This window comes from Ischnura elegans, chromosome 12 (genome assembly GCF_921293095.1).
Source record: "Ischnura elegans chromosome 12, ioIscEleg1.1, whole genome shotgun sequence".
Taxonomy (NCBI): Eukaryota; Metazoa; Arthropoda; class Insecta; order Odonata; family Coenagrionidae; genus Ischnura; species Ischnura elegans.
The window spans coordinates 2,294,781-2,318,076 of NC_060257.1; the positions used below are offsets into that span (position 1 = coordinate 2,294,781).

Sequence of the window (23,296 nt, forward strand, 5' to 3'; positions counted from 1 at the left end):
AGTCCGCTATTGACTCATGAGCAGGTACTTCCGAATGACGAAACCATTATTGTTATTTCATAAAGGTACGTTTAGTTAATAAACAAGCATACATACACACATATTTACACCTGTACGTACCGTATTTACATTCTTATTGATTACCTGAGGGATATGACAGAGGCGTCACACATCACCTCTTCGGAAGAGTTGCTATGTATGTACAGTACAATACACACGATTGTAAATTTGCATATCAGAGACGTTTTTACATTTCAATATGAAATATGTCCGTCGCTCGGCTGCAAAAAAGCGAGACAATAATTTAACCGAGAAACATAGAACACCAATATCCAATATCCCAACAAAGAGTCACTGGTTACTTGGTTCGTCGTATTGCATCAAGAGACACTTTTGCCTCTTGAACACATCTCATAACAAAGAGACGGCGAGAAATAAAGAAGAACCCACGGCACTCATTCGCACTCAGCTGATCACGATGCACGATGCGATTTTCAACGATATTCACAGAGCACCCAAATTCACTTTCACACGGCTTGTTTAATAATGGGTGGAGGTGCACCCAATGATTTCCATTATCACTCACATCTGTTGATACTGCGATGAACTAATTCTCACGGATACCTAATCCGAAATGGAATGTGAAGTTGTCACATTTAAGGAATTTCTAAATGGCGACATTTAAACACTACACGTTTCTGGCATTGGTATTTTCAATAATCTCTCAGTGACTCAACCCAAGTCTGTCACGGACAGTTTAGCACAGAGCACGCCAGAGGCACGTGAATTCCCAAGGTATAAGTGTAGCTACTTTCAATGGGCAACCTCGCATCTCCAGAATATGCTGAGGGTGTCCGATAGATTCATCCGGAGTTTGAACCCGGTACCCAGAGGTCTACCACGCTACCAAGGAGTTTCAAAGCAAGCGAAATAATGTCTAAGTGCCTTCATACCATTTTAATTCAAATTTCCCAATACTATCTTTAAATGGCACAACTTTTTGAGTTTACTAAACATGTTTCTTATATTGATGTATTTTAAACACGTATTACATTCGAAATATAAAATTGTGGTTTGGCTCAATCCAAATTAATTTTCTTGCAATGAATACCAGTATTTAATTTTTGAATTTCATTTTGGGTTAACATATTATTAATTTATTTTTAAGTTACATTTATTTTTGTGGATTTAAATTACAATGCACAGCCTATCTAGTGAAAGGTTTAAGGGAAACTACCTCATAATTCCAACTGGTTGAAGTCAGCCGATTTCCTCAACGATTACTTAGCCTCAGTGTCCAAGTAATAAATTTTATTGTAATTCAGAAGCGTGCAGGAAAAATATTCAGAGCGTCCTTGTATTTTGAAAACACCGCAAGGGCAACGGCAAGAAAGCTGTGAAGAAATGTTTTATGGAATTGAAGATTTGGGTAAATAAACCAAAAAACGGTTGAAGAACTAATTTGTCGAGCATAGAGTGAGGTTGTCTGTGACCAGTGGTGACCTAAAATCCATGTAGCCTTTCGCCTGTTGATACCAAGATCGCCGTTCGGAATGAGGATAACACGACGTGGATCGGAGCTGAGCTAACCGGAGTCTGGATTTCCGTTCAGTTTCATGACACTCATTGGTCGCAGTTAACGATGCAGGAATACAAGCTGCGCGCGCAGTCATTCCAACTACATCACCAAAGTAGGAGTGTCGTCGTTGCTCCGTTTCGCTGGATGATCCCAAGAGAGGTCCTCTAGGCACCATGCACCCAATCTCCATCGCTATTCCCACCCTGTGAAGAAAGTAAACAAGGACATTGTAGCCATTCAAATCATCAAAACAACGAGAATATTTTGAGCAAATTGGAGAAAACATTTAAAAAGCACCGTGTTTTTGTCAGCATTTTCACCGATACTTCTTATAACAAAACATTGGTATGGTCTTCCACAATTTATTAGCGAGATTTTTTCGACGTAAATATATTTTTATCAATGCGATATAAGTAAGCATTTAAAAGTGCTTGTACCTCAATACAAATGATCGCGATAAGACGTCGATGCTCTAAACGCGGAGTGCCATTTAGTGAGATTTACGTAATTCAGAGAATAAAAGTATGCGATAGCATTAATGTTATAGAAAAACATTCATAAATATCCACAAATATATGCGGGTAGAACCTACTCATAAGATAAATAAATCTCCATTTGGAATTGTGTAACATAAATTCAATCTCTCTCTAGTTAGCTACAGCAAAAAAACATGAATGAAGTACAAGGTCAGAATATTCTTGCACTTTTGCCCAGCATTTTTGACAAATATTTCGTTGACTGATTGAGCTTATTTGGTACAGCTTTTCGTCGTTTCAAAGGAAATGAAAAAGATAAAAATGAAATAGAAAATAATGATGGAGCGAGAAAACTTTTTAATTATCTGCATTCGTCATTGCAGATCAAAATAAGCTAACTGCGTATCTGTTTAAAAACGAAACTGTTAAAAATTCGATCGATCTAAGAACGGCGTGGTACTTAGCTGGATAACTTCCGAAAGCCCACAGATAATTGCTCTTTCCTTTGCCGTTAAAAACACCAACACCTGTAGAGAATAAACCGATCCCTTGCGATGAAAAATAAAAAAGCGAATAATCACATTTTTTCCATTAAATTCAAATAAGCTTAGGCCCATATTGCTTTGGGTACGGTCGATTGACAAAACGCATTCAGGGTAATACAGTGGTAGATGGTTGCAATGCAGCGATGATCAAACTGACTGACCTGCTCGTTGACAGCATGGAAATGATCTGGCAATGAGCAGTCTCCTTAAAGCGATGAGCAGAAATCACCTTCGCGGCCAGTTTGACTCCCACTGTCGCCATTCCCAGAATGCCCAGTGAGTGCGATGTGGCCACAACTGGTCACTGCCGCCTCGACCAACAGAATAGCCTGATTCCAATTCAGCTGGTGTTGTGCGGAGAACGGCACTGGCTCCGAACATTCAGCTGTCAGTGATAAATGGGGAGAATTGCCAGGTTAGCCATTCTATTGGGTACAGTAGTGAATAAGAAGAATTAAAACTAACCATCAATTGCTCAATTTATAATATGCATACGTCTATATTTAGGCAGCCGTGAAAAGTTTATTTATTACCTACAATGCATAGTGAATAATAAACGGTACAGGTACAACAAAAAAGCCTTCGTTCAGGTTAAGAATGACACAGCTAAATAGAATAACTGCCTTCGCGTAGCTAAAAAGTTCCTGGTATAGCCGAATTTTCTCTTGTAACTGGAGAAGCTACTGCATGGAAGGGCTAATAGATAAAGACTCTTTAGACGAGCATTAAATACATACTTTAATGAACAGCTGTTGTGTTTCCCTCATAAAAGGTTTCGGATACGAGGAGATAGTTCTTTACTGCTAGGTCTTCTCATATTTGGTAATGTATGGCTGATTAAGTTTAGTAAGATAAGGACTATTAATTCATATCTCCCCGAAGAAATTGCCAACATTATTGTTAACCTTTTTCGCTGCATGGGCCGCAGTCCTTCAATGAGAAAAATGTACGCAATGAAATGTATTCCCTTCATAATAAGCGTATGAGAATGAGCAGTGCTGCTATAGTGGTGTGGCAATTACCTACAACCCAAGCTGTCCTAGTCCAATAGGTTCGATTATTTGTCAACAATGCGTGAAATTGAATAATGCAAATGAGTTTTTAATTGCTAGGACATAAATACATAATATTGCAATATATCCATGATTACCCAGCGTTTAACCATTTTGAATTAAAATAAGCACATATTGCTTGGATATGACATGGCGGAAAGAATATCCCTCCACCGGGATAAGAAAGACATTAATATGCATAATTTAACGGAACGGAAACATTATGGACACAACTTACACTCCAGAGCAGTTTAAAGGAAAAGGTATAGTTTTACATCCAGGCATTAAAGGCTAAAATGAAATGGAACTCTACGGATTAATGCAATGTTAAGCTTGAATCACACGATCATTTTTTTTTCGTCGCGAAAGTGATCACTATCGCGATCACTAGGCGAAATGATAGTCGCCGGCAATTGTTTTTCGCGATCGCGATGAGGATTCCCATCGCTATTTTTCATCACTAGTCCGGTCGCTTTCTCCGTGGCTAAAACCGTCACTAAAACCCCATATCAGCCAATCGGAACGCATTCCCCTTTGGAGCGATTGCAGCGCAACGTTTGACAATTGTGGGAACGACATAGATAAACAAACACGCTGTATATTTTCGTAATGCGGGTCCTATGACAACGAGCTGTGATTTAGGAAATGATGCGAAAAGCGACGGCGGGAGTGACCGTGTGATTCAGAAAAATGATCACTAGAGTGATCGCTTTTCGCGACGGGAAAAGTGATCAAGATAGTGATTACTTACGCGACGAAAAAAATGATCGTGTGATTTAGGCTTTAACTTCACTTTAATTTAAGCGCACCATCACGACTTATGCGCATTTATTCTTGCACAATGACAGAACCTGGCGTGCGAGAACCACTATATATTTTGCAAGTACATCAGTTCACTCACTCACTTGTCCCAGAGTATCATATGCGATCAGAGCTTCAAAACGTTGAACACAAATAACCAATGCACCAAACTACTTATACATAGGCAAGGATAGGTCGCCTAGATGTCACAAAACAAGCCCCTTCCAACAAGCCCCTCCATGAACATCATCTTTCACCAAGCCAAATGATGCTCACAATGGAGTGAGTCAAACCAAGGTACAAATACTCTGTATATTCAAGATTTTCGCGACTTTAACAATTTAATATTTGTAATTAAACACCCAATTATTCTGATTGAGAATAAGTCTCAAACTACTACTAATTGAACAGCATACAATACCAACCAAACGATACAGCAGACATTCGACCTAACTTTCATTTGCCTTATGTTTAAATTATTTCTGAGTAAATATGACAAGACGTCAAATGTAAGTGCTGAACTTTCCGATAAATGCAGGGCTTCCGTGCGTAGTTCACCACGCAAACATAACCTCAACAGTTCCCGCAAAATTCAATAGCACTCACCTTCTTACACGTGTTCACTGCGCAGTGGAGGTTGCCTCGCCCCGGGCACATCGTTGCCCCTCTGCGCCCCGGGCGGATTCCTCGTGCAGTAGAACTTCTTGTGCGCGATGAACGAGGGCAAGTAGTTGAAGGTGATGTCACACGAGCGACAGTGCTTGGGGTCCACCTTTCCCTCTCCCTTCTTATTGTCATCGTCTTCTGAACGCTTATCCTCATCTGCACTCACTTCCCTCTTCACGCTGACCCCCTCTTCAATGACCTCTGACCTGACGTCACTTTGGCATTCCTCCTCATCCACTTCCAACATCTCCACTTTCACCAGTGACTCTGCCCTCAGTTCCATGTCTTCATCATCGTCATCTTCGACATCCTCACGATGGCCGTTCACACTAGGGTCCCCCGTTTTGGGCCCTGGCGACCGCGAGTCCTCATTTTCTCTCATGACGATGCCTGGGCCCATCACCCCCTCCTCCGTTGGGCCACCTGGATTCGAACACTTGTGCACCAGCTTCAAGTGCCGCACCACGTTGCCCTTGTAAGTAGACGAGTAGCCGCACACCTCACAGTAGTGCATCCTCTCCCCGCCTGCACCGCTCGCGTCGTCCGAGTCGGTGGCTGGCGTTGTCGATCGTGACGCCAGTGCGTCGGTGGTGGCCACGGGAACCATTGGCGCCACCTCCATCTCGTCCTCCAGGATGCACGCGATCAAGTGCTCCTCCGATGGGGAAGAGTGTTGCCCCTCACGGCCGTCGCGGCGCTGCTGTTCCGGGTGGGCCGATCGGACGTGGGTGCGGATTCCTCGGAGCGTGTTGCCGCGGTAGCCGCAGACGGCACACCGGAAGGCCCTGACGGCGCCGTGCGACTCGAGGTGGCGCTGTGCCGCGCTCGCCGTTGGGCTGACAACGGAGCAGCAGGGACACTTCCAACACCCATCGCCCGTACTGCTGCTGTTGCTACTATTACTGCTCGTGGTGCTACTATGGAATAGGCATTGGTGGTTTGGGAGCGCCTCTTCGTCCACAGAAACCTGTAAGGAAAAAGAAGAAAGGATAAAACATTTAAAAAGAGTTTGGCATGCAAACAAAATGACCACCACATCGGTATTAGTCCAATGGAAGGCTTAAATTATCAAAACGTATCATGATGCGGTAATCATTCGCACGCAGCGAACCCATTTTGTGACATCGCCTTGGTATTAAACATTCCGCTGATGCATAATTTGAAAAAATGCCATGGATAATTTAGGCTAGCAAGCAAAGATGACCGAATTTCTGCCGCAAGAAAATTGCCGTAAACAAAATTGTACCGAAAAGGCTATTGACTCCATAATTAATTATGAAATAAATCAATTATATTCTAAGTATTGTGTCTTTAGTAGAAGGTAACAATGGATACGGCGAATTGGAACATAAAATATGCATTTCAATTTGCACAAATACCAATATATATACTAGAACTACACTCAACGATTCCACAGCGGGCATATATTTACTCCTAAAGGAGGGAGACTTAAACGCCCGAATGGTTGGCACAAAAACAATGGTGAAGACGAAAATGAACGGTAAGGACAATGCAGGGAATTGAATTTAGGCCGAAGCTGAGAGGAAAAATTCAAAGAAACAGGATAGGGATGGATCCAGATGTGTGCAAACGTGATTCCGTCAACCGCCGATCCATTCGGAAACCTTCTCTGTCTTCCTTACGCCCTCTACGACCCGAGTTTCTTCTCCCTCCGCGCGCTCTCAGTCCATTTCCCTCAAAACGTCCATGCATCTTCATTCCCCTCCACGCTTATCCCTTGAACTCCTCCAGCCTCTTTTCGTCATCCAAATTGAGATATATAATCCCATCAAGCAAAGAACAACGCAGGATTCAAAACACTTCGTTGGATTTCAAATTGTGCTCTTACATCAAGATTGTAATCAAAAAGTTACATTTGTTAATCCACCAGCACCAGCTTGACTACAACCAGCTGATATCCAGACAGCGTAAGAAGGGAAAGAAAAATGCTCGTTAAGTTACTTTCTGCCTTCGGTGTCCATGCTCCTGGCGTATTATGATATCTTACAAAGTACACCATTTGTATGATATTACACTCGCCTGTTCCATAATTGCACATTCCTATTCAGTCATATATGCAATACTTATTGTTGCCAAGATGGTATCACGAAAGAAGCTCGCACGATATTAGCCCTTGGTGTTTTGGAGGAATAGGGACGTCCACTCTAGAAAGAGAACAACAAATATACTAAATACTATCATATAAATACCTTGCACTTGGGGCACTTGATGATCCTGTCGGCAGGGGTGGGAGGGGACAGCTGTTTTTGCGGCCCATTGTCCCTCTTGACTGGGCAGTAGTGCGTCTGATGGGTCTGCAGGTTGTCCAAGGAAGTGAACTTGACGCCGCACGCCACGCAGATGAACTGAAGCAGGGGCGTGTTGGGGGATGAAGGAATGGCCCCGGGCGCCTGCCCCCCCTGTGGGGGCGGAGGGTACTCATCTTCCTGCCCCACCCCTCCCACTGACGGCGATTGTGCTGCCACCTGTGGGGTGAGCCGCGCGGAGCAGTAGTGTCTCTTGTGTGCGAGGAAGTTCTCGTGGCGACAGAACACGATGTTGCACTCGACGCACTTGGACACGCCCTGCTTCACGAGGATCTGGGGGGCTACAGGTGGCAGTATGGGGGCCCCAAGGGGCTGTGCGGGAGCCACGGGGGTGTGTGTGCGGGGCCTGGATCCTTCCATGGGTGGTATTAACATCCTAAGGGCCAACTCGGGATTCATCAGGAAAGGAAGGCCATTCTGGAAAATAAGCATTACAATCAGTAAAATGAATTTCTTTGACCAAATATGAATTAACTAGCACTAACATGTGTCCTCATAACACCATTTGAGATTCACATCATTGAATAATACTAGAACACAGAGAGAGAGAGAGCTTCCTTTTTTTTCTCAGCGGAGCTACACTCGAGTAGCTAGAGTAAATTTATCAGATATCATTTTAGTTGAATTTAATCAGTACAGTAGTGCTCCGCCTCTCCATGAGCCATGTGATGTAGAAATAAATATCAATAAATCCTATGTGCAACACAAAATAATTCAAAATGATAAGAAGTGCGTAGCAAAATATTGTTCATTAAAAATTTAGCTCATCATCCAAGGATAAGTATTGACTGCTTAGGTAAAATTTCATTTAAATTTTATGCAAATTTTATTTTAAATATGATATTCGTGAAATTGAATTAGACTTTAATTAGCAGATCTCATAGAGCATGGAATTTTTATGCTGCATAAAAAACTAAATAGGAAAGAGTTGTTATATACCCTAATTCCAAATGAAAACTGTCGAATGCGTGAAAAAGATCCTCAGACATCCGAAAATAGACGGTTACTCTTGGTCATACCAAATAACACGATATCATTAGTACTACAACTACAACGATACCCACCTGGCCTGCAGTGCTGTTCACGTTCCCCGCCCCTGAAATAATCGCCGCCGCTGCCGCTTTGGCCATACCTTCAGGGCCGGCAGAAGCAGCCGCGGCAGCCGCAACCGCCGCCAGCAGGAAATTGGCCACCCCGAGGCCCTCGAGGGCTCCTCCAACAAACTGTTGTGCGACAGGGTGAGGGGGAGGCGGAGTTGGGGCCGGGAGGGGCACTTGCGGGTGAGGGCCCTCCTTGGAAATGCCATTGGGCCTCGAGGGCCTCGCCTTGGAACCAGGCGAGGACGATGCCGTGGAAGTGGAGGAAACAGGAGAGGTGCAGTCTGCAGATGGCGATTGTTGCGAATGGGGTCCACAGATTGGGGCCTTGGGGTCCGACGGTGGCGACATCCGCGGAGTATATTGCTGGAGAGCCACCATTTCCTCAAAAGACAGCCCCTCTTTTGGCTGCTTCACGAACCTCCTCCCATCTTGACTATTGCTATTAGAGGAAGTGGAAAACGTACTATGGGGCGTCCGGGCGCTCTGAGATTCACTTTTCGAGAATTCCTCTCTTCGGTGGCTGAGATCTAGAGGTGCGGGGCTGCTTCCGGGATGCAGTGGCTGAGGAGATGGTGCCGTGGGTGCAGACTCCTCCTTTGGCTTGGGTGTGGAGACCTACAGGCGGGTAAACAAGTAAATTTAAACGGGTCATTTGAGTCTTGTATCCAAAATAATTGGAAAAATTTCTTTTCGTCAAACAATTAAAGATTTTTGTTAATGCCTCTTAGCTCAATCTTCCCCTTCAAATCTGACGCAATCGACACTTGACCTTAAAAAATTATAAGAATAGGAGCGAATAAAATATATCATGCGAACGAAACTGAATATTTCCGAGGGAATAACTGAGAATCTGCGCGGGAATATATTCTAGATACGCCACCATGCTACCATTGGTAGATTTCCAAATTAACTCTTGAAACAAAAAGCAAATGTTTTCATTATAAATATTAAAACGGAAAGCTTAATTCACTAAATCTGCGACGACCTGCTCGATGTAATCAACGAAAGGTTTTCTGATTGGAACGACTATTAGTCGACACCGATGCCGTCGCGCTTCGTAGGCCAATCGCGTCGCCAGACGAGGTCTCCGCTCGCCTGGGCGGTGATTCTCGTTCTTCTTTCGCCCCTCCGGGTCTTCGCTTCGCCATGGCACCTCGAAGCGAAGCAAACATTTTCTCCGCAGCTCTTCCTGTTTTTTTTTTCCCCGCCTATCGCTTCAAATCGGGTAACTTCTTACACTTGGCGAAATACTGTGACGTAATAAAATAACGAATTACCATTAGGTCTATGGGCATAAGACAATTTCAGCGATCAACACACTTTGCCTCCGCAATCCGAAACAATTGTACAGCGCGAGGTGCGTTGGGATGTTCAAATCATATTTCTCAAATATATTATACCATGCTTTGTTATTGCGTGAAATTTTCAATTTGTTACATTTATAATTGCTGTAAAATATTGCTAATTCATTAGTCGTTTTCCGTAGTCGAGCATAAAACTGTTCCCTTTGTTTTTCATATTTTTCGTAGATGTAAACGATGAGTCTAAAAGCCACTCCGGTGAAACTTAAGGGTTGATATTTTCAATTTTACCAAACCTAGATGGCAAAAAATAAGAGAATTATCTGTTTCTTATCGTTTTCAGTTTAGTAAAATCACTTGTCTGTTTCCTCACACTTTTATTTAAACCGACCATGGTTTCGGAAACTCGTGCCATTATCAAGGTACAAAGCCTTGAATGACCACCATTTTATCCTTTTGGGTGACAATTTTTTTATCACCCAAGGCTATGTACCTTGATAATGGCACGAGTTGCCGAAACCATAATCGGTTAAAATAAAAGTGTGGAAACAGACAAGTGGTTTTACTAAGCTGAATATCAAAGATTTCCACCGCATCACGCTGGACACTGCATCTTTTATTTCTTATGGCCTTATTACGGAAGAAAATGATAAGCAGCTTATCGTACGCTAAGGAACATATGTAAGGCAAGAATAAGATTTTAGGGAAGAATAGGCAAGGAATGCAGTAAAATATTCTCGTATTAACATAATTTGCTGATGTTGAATGAACACCAAAGGCGGCATAACGGTGGACTACACATCCTATGCTACCTAGAGCTCTGTCTGACATAACAGTAAAGCCTAATAGTGAAATTCAGTGAGTCTTTATAAAAGCCGCACGACAGATGAGAGATTTTCCTGTGCACAGAAAATATTTACACAACTTCAAGTGACTTGCCTCTGAAGATGAAAACCATAGTATGCGAACCTTTTTCTTGTCGTGGAGAAAAAAAGTGATTATGTCAGAAATTGACCTTACAACCTTAAGATTGGTAGTAAGATTGATACCTTAACGACGACTCATGCTATTCATTACATCTCTCCTTCAATTATTCCGTGACCTGCTCTGATATGACACAACTCCGGTCAGTCTCTTTTTTATTCCGATGAAACTTTCATGAGCGTTAGAACCGAAACACCAAGTTTTCTTAAGCAATCTAACACATTGATATGTAAATAGCCAATTGCAAATACTTTCTTCTTGATACCCATTTTTTGTAAGTATTGTATATGTTAAAAATTATTTTCATTTATGAGATTGTTTTCATACTAGTTATTATTATATTTACATAATTTATTTTGTTTATAAAACCCAATGTAAAGGCTTAACTGTTGTTTTTGGTGTTGAGCAAATAAAATGGGTAGTAGAAGTAAGGGATCGGAAAATCAAGATCTCACAACGATATTCGATTAAAGCGAAATTTAAATCTTGTTGTTTTATAATAATCAATTAAAACAATTCTATTTGCTCGATTTTTCATTTTTTGCTTGCTTCGAGATTTAAATTTTGCCGTCTCGCGTTGCTCCACAATCCCCTATTTCACTCTGTATCGCTCTACTAATCTGCAATTTTGTAACCGTAAAAAGAAATTGGCATTTATTTGTTTCGGGCGTTGAACACACTGTTTAAGACACCGCTGCAGATACTATCCCTTATTGTTTTCAATCAAATTATAAAATAGACAACAACGCCAGTTTTTGATGAAATACTTGGAAAAGGTGAATCAGCGCTTCTGTCTAACGAAACTCTTGTACATGAGTTACAATGATATTAATTAAATATTTAAATTAATTGATATCAGGGTTTTAAACGCATATCCTGGCACCGGATTAATTGATCAGGGCGATTCGTCAGACGTTGCCTATCTATTATATTTTATCTATCGTAAGGAAGTACCATAATACATCCATTTAATGATGAAAGGCTACAAATTAAATAGCAACGATGAGGCCACGCACTTCATACGCATGATGCGAATCTCGACTCGTCTTTTTCTCCTTACAGTGTCCTCCCTCTCCACTCCCAACTCCACCTCACACCTCGCATTGCAGAACAACTGAAAGAAGGGAGGCGGAAGAAAGCCGCTCTTCCCAGAAAATATCTAGGATCATCCTCTTCAAGTTGAGTTATTCGAGAGAAAAGGATTTTGCAAGACAAAATCGAACGTATATCAATCGAAAATCGGTTCTGAGTTTATATTTCCAGCCCCGAGAAATACCCCATGATCACACTGTAGGTATTATTAAAATTACCTTGTGGCTTCGCCGGGTCTAGTTTGACTTCTTCGGTCGGTTTTAGAGCTTAATATTCTGCACTCGTAGGAGGTGCAATTGATTCTCGAGTTGCTTTAACGTGTACACCCGTTTTTAAAGAGACAACCAAGATAACTTGGCGTCAGATTGTAGAGTCGGAGGAGAATATTGATCCAGACACTAATTCATAACAGGGAAAGAGAATCAGATCCGATGCCAGCGATTCATAAACGCTTCTATAATGCTAGTTCCGACTCACATGATTCTAGAAGTTTCATACTCTTTGTGAACCGAATTCAAGTATCATGTGATTTTGAATAAGAACACCACATCGAAGCATTAAATGCACTCGCAGCTCACCGGAGTGACCCTGGGTGTTAAGAGCGTTGGAGTGGAGTCCGATGAAGTCTTCCCCTTGTTAGAGGATGGCCCTGGAGCAGCTGTTGAGGGCCCTTGGAGGGATGGTGAGGGTCTTGGAATGGGCGAAAGAGGCCTGAGGGAGCCGTCTGGGAGCAGAATGCAGGAGCCGTTGGGTGCGGGGGTGCCGGCTAAGACGAGACTAGCGCTCTGTAGGAAAGCGTACGGGACCAGAACCACTGGACTGGTGGGCAGCGCCACGAACGGCGGCTGCAGCAACTGCTGCTTCACCTGAAGTCCTGGAGTAGGCCCTGATTCAACCGCCACCGGACTCCGGCTGAGGTCTCCTGCCTTTTCACCACTTCTGTCGTCGGCAGGGGCAGTCTCTAAAGTCGGCTTGCCCCCAAAGTGTCGAGTGGAGCAGTAATGCTGCTTGTGGGCGCGGTAAGTCTTCACGGAGGAGAAGCGGATGTCACACTCTTTGCAGTAATTGTCCGTGTCGAGGGGCAGTAAGCGATCGGGGGTTGGAGAGGAGGCAGAGTCCACAGTGGAGCTCCCGGGTGAGACGCCCTGCTGCAATAGGCTGTGCACTTGGACTGTGGGTGGCGTGGGGGTGACTATAGGGGGCGTGGTGTTGGCCAGAAGAGGTGGGGGTGGGGTGGAGGCGGCAGACACGGGGACAGTGGAGGTGGGGACGATGTGCATCCTCATGTGTCGGCTGAGGCTGGCTCTCTTGTCCGCAGAATAAGAGCAGTGGGGGCAGGGGAAGGCCCTCATAGTCCGGGGCGCCTTGGCTGGGGGGCAGCCCTCCTCGGAAAGCGAGGATCGACGCTCCTCCACCGACAGGGGCCGAGTGCCCTCCGTCTCACTGCCTCCAGAGGATGCTGCAAAGTGAAAAAAAAACATTGAAAAGCATTGATCACAAATACTTATAGGAATGCTTATTTCCTCGGGAATGGCTAGTTCATTTACATTGCGTTATTATTATGGCCTCGAGCAATAAATGACTCATTGAAAGACTCATTAAAAGATTCATTAGCCTTTTGAATGTGGTATCATTCATAGCAATAGATATAGCACATTTAGTCGGACTTACCCCCGATGGGTGTTTCCGGTGATTTCAACGACTTCTCGTCGTCCTGCATGTTTGTAGAGGGGGCAGGGGGTGGGTGGGGTCGGGAGGCGGGGGAAGGAGTGGGGCAGGTTGCAGAATTGTGGCGATGGGAGCAGTAGTACGTCTGGTGAGCCTCCAGGGTGCTCGCGCTGCTGAACTTGATTCCGCACGGAGCACACACGAACACGGCCACTGCGAAGAAGAAGAGACCATTTCGATGAGGGGGAACACGCCATAATCGTCATTTGCCATCAAACGAATCCTGATTTTGTATCCGCACAATGCCATGCACCCATGGTAGTTAAATAAAATCGGTATAGTCGACGATATTGATTATTTTACCTTTATCTAAATACCTGCTATTTTCTGATTCTTCTTCAGTCGCTAATTCTGATTTTTACGAGAATTAAACAAGACTACACATATTTCCCCGTAAAACCATAACGTATCAGTTAAATGGACATTGGATAGTTTATAAGCGCATTATTTTGGTACCACCTATCAACACAAGATGCATTACTCCACGCATCAACGCAATCAATGATATCCCGCGGGTCGTCTACAAGAATAAAATGAAAAAAGCGTTTGAAATTCCAACTATCTTTCCACGCCATAGTGAACACTTTCTATGAGCTCGATCCAAAGGTTTTTCCGGCAGCGCATGATGATGAGATTGTGTTTTCAGGTTTCCTCCCGTAATCTCCGAGAAACTATATTAATGAAACTATTTGGGGGGCATATTTTGCTACCATGTTTAGGATGAATATAGGATCTTTTTCCCATTTTTCCTTGTCATTTTTGCGTCACATATACATCCATGTTCTGCATATTCAAGATGCGGCCGGACGAGAGTGAATTAGCACCTTCCTTTTACTTTTCCAACCGAATATGTTTCCACAACACGTTTGAAGAATACCAGCTTGTTTAGAGCTCTGCCTAAATTATTTCGCATCTGAGTTCCCCTCTTTAGGTTTGATGTTATAATAACTACAAGACACTTCACATCATCTGCCGCCTTTATGTCGATACAAATTGGAATAGTTGGACGTGTGCATGTGCATTGGAATAGTTGGACGACCGACTCAAGAGATCCACCGCCAGTGCAGAGCACTTTCTCAGACTAAGTTCTAACCCCCACTCTTGGCTCCACGGATGAACGTTGTTCAAATTCAATGATGGAATTTACGAGTTAGGATGATCATTAATGTAGTAATAGATAACAGCATCGCCTGAAAATAAACGTGTTTTACAGCCTACCTTAAATTGTAAAATAAATTAATTATAAATCACATAGTTTACACGGCAGAAGAGACCATTTATATATATGATGAACTACAGAGGGCCTATTATGCTTCCTTGTGGGACAACTGATGCCAGTCATAAGACGATGTCACTCAATAATTCCAACCGTAAATACACCATTCCAGGGGAACTGCAAATAGTACTTGAAGAGACGCACTTGTTCACTAGGTTTTCCAAAATACCATGCTGGCAATAACAGTTTGCTTCGAATGCTATTTCGTTTAAAACAAGCATGAATCGTTTTCAATACATGAGAAATACGAACCAATCATCGCCAATGGCAATACATTTCATAGTTATCACACATGCAAGGGTTCGAAGACATTCTTTACCGGTTGCTGGCTACTGGGTATATATGGAAGAAAGAATGAAACTAGTACCGTAACAACTACGAAAACAAATTTACAAAGTAAAATTCTGATAATGCTGCAGGATTTATGACATGCTTAGCTAAAATCACTCCAAACTTGACCTGTTCCGAGTAAAACCATGCAAATAGGAGTCCTTGGGCCCAAACAAAATCGTGTGATTCTGAACATTTAACCTCTTTCCGTCCCGATTACTATTAGCGTGAATTCAGAGTGATTGATTATTTGCTAAAACATCCGCTAGAAGGAAGGAGGCAACTGCGAAATAACAATTTGCGTCTACCTTGTCGCACTTGGCTGGCTTCCGTTTTCGTCTGGCCTCCGGTCTGCCTCGGAGTGGGGGCCGGAGTGGGTGGGTCGGGAGTCACGTTGGGGGCGGCGGCTGAGGGCGGGAGGCAGATGAGGCGGTTGGCGGCTGCAAACGCGGCCGCAGCAGCCACCGAAAAGGCAGCTGTCGATTGAGAGAACAGGATGCAGTTGAATTGAAGCGGAAAGAATAAATCGGTCCATTTTATCATATGCCATTTTCATAGTACCATTTCTTGAATGCTGTAATTGCTATACACTTGAATCATGCAGTATTCAGCTTACATACACCGATAAACTAGAAAAAAATATGACAGCAGTTGTGGCGATGACACAAATGCCTTTAGCTAGTGGAGTCACTATTGGGGAGGATTAGGAGGATATATCGTCCCCCCCCGCCACCCCCACAAAGTCTCAGAAAACTTTATAGAACACTAATATTATCCCTGTTGTGTTGATTTCCCGCGGAATTACGATTGAAACCCAAATTTCAAGTGCCAAAATGATGTCAAATGCATTTCCAGGTACGTCATTTGCAAAATTTATCCCCGGACCCCCCGTTGGCTGGGGGAGTCCTGGGGAGGGAGTCCCCTCCCCCAGCCAACCCCAATTCCCCCAAAGGATAGTTCTAGTTACGCCACTGCCTTAAGCTATCATTCGCTCATATAGGTCAATTATACACAGGTTTTGGCCTTAAATCATCCATGCCAAGCATAGCATATTTTCCTTGATTAAATAGTATTAAAAGTAGTCAATGAAAAATGAAGATAAGGAAGTTCAAATGTGTAAAAAGGTGGTAAACTAAGGTATCTACTAGTTGGCACTCTGGTGGTCGTTTTCACTGATAGCAAATAATGTCCCTCTGCGCCCGCGTATAATTATAATATAAATGAAATTCGAAAGCCCATACGTCCTTGTAGCTACATGGACGGATGGATTTCTCAAGGTCGTACTCTAAAGTACGACCTTGAGAAATCCATTCATTTCAAATTAGAGCTTTATGATTTCAGTGACTTTGGGCTGCACCCGTTGGAATACAAGCACTGCTAGAGAGGAAGATGCAGTTATTATACGCCAAAACTAGACAATAGTTTTAGATAATGTGTTTGCCTGTCTGAGGCTTTGGGGGGGTCTATCCCCTCATCCCCCATAGTTACAACACTGGCAAGAGGAATGAATCAATCGCCAATCACTCATGACTCTGATCCAATTGCAAATGCCATACCTGATGGAAACCAATGCAGGTGGCTATGAATGATATTCTGACACCTACACACATTGAATAGTATTGTATCTATATATGCGTACTCACCGGTGGAGGGGTGTAGTGGACCCGAGGGCAGCAAGTAGTGCGATAGGGGTCCAGGGAAAGAGGGCCCTGCGGGGTCCGTGGCGAGGCTGGTGACGAGGCGGAGGCCTCCAGGGGCCACCGGAGGCGGTGATGGCTCCACTGGGGACGAAGAAGACACCTCCGGAGGAGAATAATGGGGCGTTGTGGGTGAAGAAGGGGCCGATGGGACCCCTAAATGCGAAGAAGGGGCCTTAGAAGGTGATGATGGAGTCACTGGGGGTGATGTTGGGGCCTCAGAAGACTCTGCATTGGAATAAAAGAAGAAATCTCTTTCTATTACGCTGAAATACCTAAGAGTAATTACCTAATAGTAGCGGGCGTGACCTGGTGGAAATCCTTCATCATGGGAGTTGAAGGAACAAAAACTTTGATGACTCAGATTGTATAAAAAGCAAAGTCTTCATTCCTTTGACTTCTTGATGTACCAGCCTAGGGAAGGAACTCACTCCGACATTATCCACTTATTGAGGAAGATATGGAGAGAGGATTTTATAAAGTTCACAATAAGAGCGTGGGTGGCGAAAAAGATTTGAGTTGAGGTTTTGTGGCAGTGTACAGAGTTCGCAATGGCCTATGCATGACCTATGTACAAGGCAGTTGGGGTAGAAGAGGCGTAAGCCATTTCATCACCACAGGATATAGTTCACACACTAAACGCGCGAGGTTAAGTAGCCAGGCCCAAAAGTTGTTCATCGTTTTCGACAGAATTTCAGGGAAAAAGCTTCACATTGAGATATGTATTCCACTTGTTTGGGAATTCCACGACACCAGTCTAACCGATTTGGCCCACAGCACTCATCTTTTTACCATTCAGTATTCGAAACGGCGGTCAATTTTAAAAATGGCACCTTTATAACGCATAATGACATTTATGGGGTCTCTTGACTCGAAATTTGTCCTAAATTTAACAATTTACAACAATATGTGTAATTTTTCTATATTAGTTTTTACATGTGAAATATTATGCATGCAAGTTTTTTTAAAGTAAAGTCACGACACACTAGAACCCTGCATCTTCGGAGCGGGATGCAGTTACGAAATAAATAAAGGGGCAATGGAAAAGAAGAGTACAATTATTCCAAACACTATATTCGCGATTAATAACCCAGGGTTAGGATCAGGATTCACTGTGCTTTGGAAAACGTTCAATTCAGTCCGTCCGAATGCCAAATACTCACCAGAGGGTGCGACGACGACACCAGGGCTCGAACCCTTCTCCCGACTACTCGTCCTCTTCGGTGATTGGCTGCCCGAATCTCCCTCATCCTCCCCCCTCCTGCCCCTTTCCTCCTCATCCTCTCCCTCCTCTACTTCCACCTCCATTTCCTCATCTTCAACTTTAATCTTCTGATGACTGCTGCACACGCTGCTTTTCGCTGACCCTTTTTCTTCTTCTTGGTCAACAGAGCCCTCAGTGGTCCCTTCCTTCTCCTTTGGACCCTCTGGCGGTGATTGCATCCCCTCCTCTTCCTCCTCCATCTCCTCTTTTCCTTTATCGTCGCCCTTTACCCCCTCCCCTTCACCCTCCACCCACGCCTCCTCACCCTCCTCGCCTTCAAGAAAAGAAAAGAAAGAGATCCATGAGAGATGTAAGGAAAAGAAGGGCTTATGGTTTGGAGACAGAAACTAAATAAATAGATTGAAACACCTTTCTGAGCAAAGCTCGTTACGGAAATGTGGCACAGCATGGATTAGAATGTTAAGTATATTGCACCACTCACAACGCTTGTCACGCATCAAAAGCTCATTTCAATTCATTGGAAATAAGATACATATTGGGATTATTGAAATACATTTCTTTCTTCTCCACACAGGGCAGGTGTTACGAGGAGATAATCCTCATTTACGACGCTTTCAGTTTATTTTCACTATTTCATAATCTTCCTTAGAAGTTTTTAACTCCAATTCACGTCACGTCAGGAAAATTATGTCTTTGAGAGTGAAAGTTGATTCTGTTAAAATTTATTCAGAGCTAGCGAGGAGGCATGCAATTTTAGACTGAAAATATAATCCATTGGAACGAGAATGTGTCGGAGGAAACTGGAATGCAATTTGGGAATATGGGAACTGTTTCCTCAGAAGGCGCCCATGCCCATAAGTACACAAGCCCGGCTCCAAACTCCCAAAATATTTGAAAAGAGTAAAAATACATACGGAATATTGCAAGGTGATGCATTCAAGGAATGTATTGAGGCGGTCCAGCGTAAGAAAAAAACTAAAACAATTACTTTAGAAAATGAGGCGGGAATACATACTTACTTCACCGTTCCGCAAAATAATCAATCATACATGCATTTAAATGGAAACTTGAATTTTTAAGTTAAACATTACATTGAGAAAGTATAAAAAACTGCATGTTAGAATTACAGGATAAGGCGCGGAAATAAAAGGCGAATAATAGTGAATTATTATGGTGAATATTGACAGGAATGGCTGAATAATACTAAATATTGAGGGAGGGATCCATATTTATTTTGATTTTTTCCGAAAAAATAAATGAGAAAAAGTGATAGTGGGGTAAGGTAATCGTGGAGCATAAGATGAGTGCCTTTGTCTCTCTGAAATACGATATTCATCATTTTTCAATTGGACTGACGCGATGCTGGGAATTGGAGCAAGCTAACATGTCAAGAGGGAGTGAGAATGTTTTCAAACTTCCTGGCCCGAGAGGCCCTCGGTCCAGGTCCCAGCGAGAGCCTGAGCCCTCCCGGGTAAAACTCCCGCGCTACCCTCACGCTGGAATGGTGATACTCCTCATTGTGTTACTCTCAGGGGATGTCAGTCTTAACCCTGGCCCTTCTCGTGTCCCTCAAGTGCACCTTTATTATCTACATCTACATCTACAAATTACCCTGCGAGCCACCTCTAGGGTGTTTGGCAGGGGGTGATCAATCACCAGCATGCAGCATGCATTTGGACTCCCACATGCACACCACACCGTCCAAGAAACGTCCCGAATAATAACAAACTATACTACTATATGCTGTTAGAAATAGAATATAGAATAGAAATTCAGAAACATGCAGTAAGTTTTACATAGGTTAGTAGGCTACACTACAAGTCATGCAATCTATTTACGCGTTCTATTGCTGCCGTTATAATCTCTTATTGATCGTGGAAAAAATGACATTCGGAATCTGTCTGTTCTGCAATCTATCTCTCTTATTTTATTTATATGATCTGATCTTCCGTAGTACGTTGGCGTCCGCAAGATATGGTTAACTTCGTCAGAAAAGACACTGCTCTTGAATTTATCTAAAAGGTTTAGTCTATTTTTCAATCTACGGTCCGACAGAGATTCCCATCCGAGTTTATCTAAGAGGTCAGTTACACTAACAAGACTATCGTAACGACCTTTCACATACCTGGCAGCTCTTCTTTGCACGCGTTCTAACTCTGTTATTAAGCCTTTTTCATGAGGGTCCCAAACACTGGCAGCGTATTCCAAATGTGGTCTAACGAGGGAAAAGTAGCTAATTTCTCTCACTTTGTCGTCGCACTTTCCTAATATTCTTTTAACAAAACCCATTTTACGATTAGCTTGACCGGTTATTTCTCGAATATGTTTATTCCACGATAGATCATTATTGAGTCTAACCCCTAGATATTTCACAGATTCAACTGCCTTTAACTGCGTGCCCCGAATGACATAGTTACGCTGTAGGGAGTTATTCTTCTTCCAGAAATTCATTACGACGCATTTTTCCAAATTTAATTCTAACTGCCAAGCATCGCACCAAGCTTGGATAGCAGCAAGGTCATTCGTTAGTTCATCTATATCTTTGCTGGAACGAATTTCTCTGTAAACTACAGCGTCGTCTGCAAATAATCGTAACTTACTCTGCACTACTTCGCCAATGTCGTTTATATAAAGAAGGAATAGGAGTGGGCCAATGACACTACCCTGAGGAACGCCAGAAGTGACTCTAACCTCATTGGAGACTGCACCGTCTAATACTACTCTTTGGACGCGGTCGCTCAAAAATTCTCTAATCCAGGAAATGACATCTTCGTCTAGACCATAAGATTTCAGTTTTATTATTAACTTTCCGTGGGGTACTTTATCAAATGCCTTTTTGAAATCAAGAAAAATCGCGTCTACTGGAATGTTGTCTTCCCCGGAGACTAATATATCGGGGGCGAAAAGCGCTAACTGAGTTTCGCACGATCTGCTTTTCCTGAATCCATGTTGATTTCCCATTAATAAGTTTTGCGCGTCTAGGTGTTTCATTACCGAGCTGACTACGATGTGTTCAAGGACTTTGCAAGAGATGGACGTTAAAGATATCGGCCTGTAATTAGATGGCTGTTCCTTGTCTCCACTTTTAAATATAGGCGTTACATTAGTGATTTTCCAGTCATTAGGTACTTCGTGTTGCTTGATGGAATTACTCAATATTAACTGCAAGTAGGGGGCAAGTTCTGAGGCTAGTTCTTTATATACACGAGAAGGGATTTCGTCTGGACCAGGTGATTTATTTGGACTAAGCGATTTCAATATATTTTCTATTCCGAGCGTACTAATGTCAATAGCTGGCATCTTACGTAGACAGGGATTGTCATCGGTCTCGGGTGAGTTTTCGGAAGGCTCCGTGAACACGCTCTTAAAGTAGGAATTTAATAAATTGGCTTTATCGTAACTGCTTGTCAACACATCTCCATTGTCGTTTCTCAGCGAACATACGGTAGATCGTTTACCTTGAACTTCCCTAACATATGACCAAAATGCTTTTGGGTTATCCTGTAACTGCTCTACTAGTGTTTTTCTTTTAAAATTCGTGAACGCATTCCTGAACGCTTCCTTCGTGGCGGCTTTAGTCATCCTATATTTTTTTATTATTAGCTCGCGTTCATTAGCGGATAAATCCGTGCTGACTTTTTTCATTTTAGCATGACACGCTCTCTGTCGCCTCAATGATTTTCTCACTTCCGCGTCGTACCATCTCGGTTTTCTGCCTTCTTTTACTATTTTACTAGGGATGTAGCTATTTATTCCCGAAGTTACGAGCGAAAGAAAAGCTTTCCAAGTATTCTCTACATTTAACTTTAATACTGATTCTTGAAACTCGGGGAAAGCATTTTTCATATGACTCTTAAACCCATCAAAGTTAGCTCTTTTAAAAATGAAAACTTTACGCTCTTTTTAAAGTTTACACCGGTATTTAGAGAAAACTTTGCAGTTACTACCCTATGGTCACTTATTCCTTCGACAGTGCCAACGTTTATTACCTGATGTGGTATATTTGTCGCTAATAAATCAAGAATATTTTCTCCTCTGTTCGGTGCGGATGCTATTTGAAACAATGAATTAGATGTGAAAGTGTGTAATAAAGCCTCGCAGATCACTTTATCCCTCCCACCAGGAATGAAGCTATAAGTCTCCCAATCTATAGAAGGTACGTTGAAATCTCCACCCACAATCAAGTTTCTTTCAGGATACTTGGATGCTACGCTGTTTATTTGATTTTGAAAATCCAACATTGACGTTATATCTGAGTTAGGTGGTCTGTAATACGAACAAAATAAAATAGTTTTGAATTTTGGACATTTAATTAAACACCACACAGATTCAACGCTGGTCTCAGTTACGGTTATCGCTTGGCTGACGATTGAATTCTTTACAGCTATAAAAACTCCGCCCCCAACTCGATTAATTCTATCTTTCCGATAAACAGTGAACGATTTTGGGAAGATCTCATTGTCTGAATCATCATCTGTTAGCCAACTTTCTGTTCCAAAAATGACGTTACACTTCGTACTATGAATTAAATGGTGGAATTCGGGAATCTTATTTCTTAAACTACGGCAATTAACCACAGCCACGATTAAAACTTCGGAAGTAGTAATATTGCGATTCGGGAATAATTCTGATTTGCTTTTGTCGAATAGACTATTCACAGGCTCTATACCGCTGATAAATGGAAATGCATGTCTTATTCAAATGTCAAAATGTGAGAAGCATCAAGGCCAAACTTGGCGACTGTGACACACACGCCCATGAGCTCTCCCAATTTGATATCATTGCCCTTTCTGAAACCTGGCTAAACCCCTCAGTCCCTGACGCTGAATTATCCTTTGTGAACTCCCACAATATCTATCGCCGAGATCGACCGTCAAGAGGAGGAGGAGTGCTCCTTGCTGTCAACAATCTCTATCCATCAAAACGCCGCCTGGACCTGGAAACGGACTGTGAGATTATATGGAGTGAGGTGTCATTAGTCTCAGGTGAACACTCTAAGGCATGTAAAATCTATGTTGGTTGCTTTTACCGTCCCCCTAACAGTGACATTACTATTCTGGAACATTGCCTAGATTCTGTGTTCAGAGCTATAAACCTAGGTCCTGTAATTCTGGTTG

The 23,296-nt window shown here is 42.8% G+C and overlaps 1 protein-coding gene across 1 annotated transcript; it reads right to left on the bottom strand.

Moving 5' to 3' along the window:
* Positions 1–52: 52 nt before the first annotated feature.
* On the bottom strand, positions 53–18,475 carry LOC124169346 (zinc finger protein ush-like). Its single transcript, XM_046547932.1, has 10 exons — positions 18,118–18,475; positions 16,901–17,182; positions 15,566–15,733; positions 13,595–13,804; positions 12,502–13,382; positions 8,511–9,161; positions 7,330–7,863; positions 5,060–6,086; positions 2,762–2,985; positions 53–1,782 (listed from the first exon to the last, which is right to left on the bottom strand). The coding sequence occupies exons 1-8, from the start codon at positions 18,416–18,418 to the stop codon at positions 5,064–5,066; spliced, it is 4,050 nt and encodes a 1,349-aa protein (XP_046403888.1). The 5' UTR covers positions 18,419–18,475; the 3' UTR covers positions 53–1,782; positions 2,762–2,985; positions 5,060–5,063.
* Between the last annotated feature and the right edge of the window lie 4,821 nt (positions 18,476–23,296).

Coding starts and splice junctions, on each gene's coding strand:
- LOC124169346 (XM_046547932.1), bottom strand. CDS start 18,418: ATGGAGGAGGAAGAGGAGGGGATGCAATCACCGCCAGAGGGTCCAAAG. Junction 17,183..18,117: donor TGTCGTCGTCGCACCCTCTG/GTGAGTATTTGG, acceptor ATTCCAATGCAG/AGTCTTCTGAGGCCCCAACA. Junction 13,383..13,594: donor ACCGGAAACACCCATCGGGG/GTAAGTCCGACT, acceptor TTCACTTTGCAG/CATCCTCTGGAGGCAGTGAG.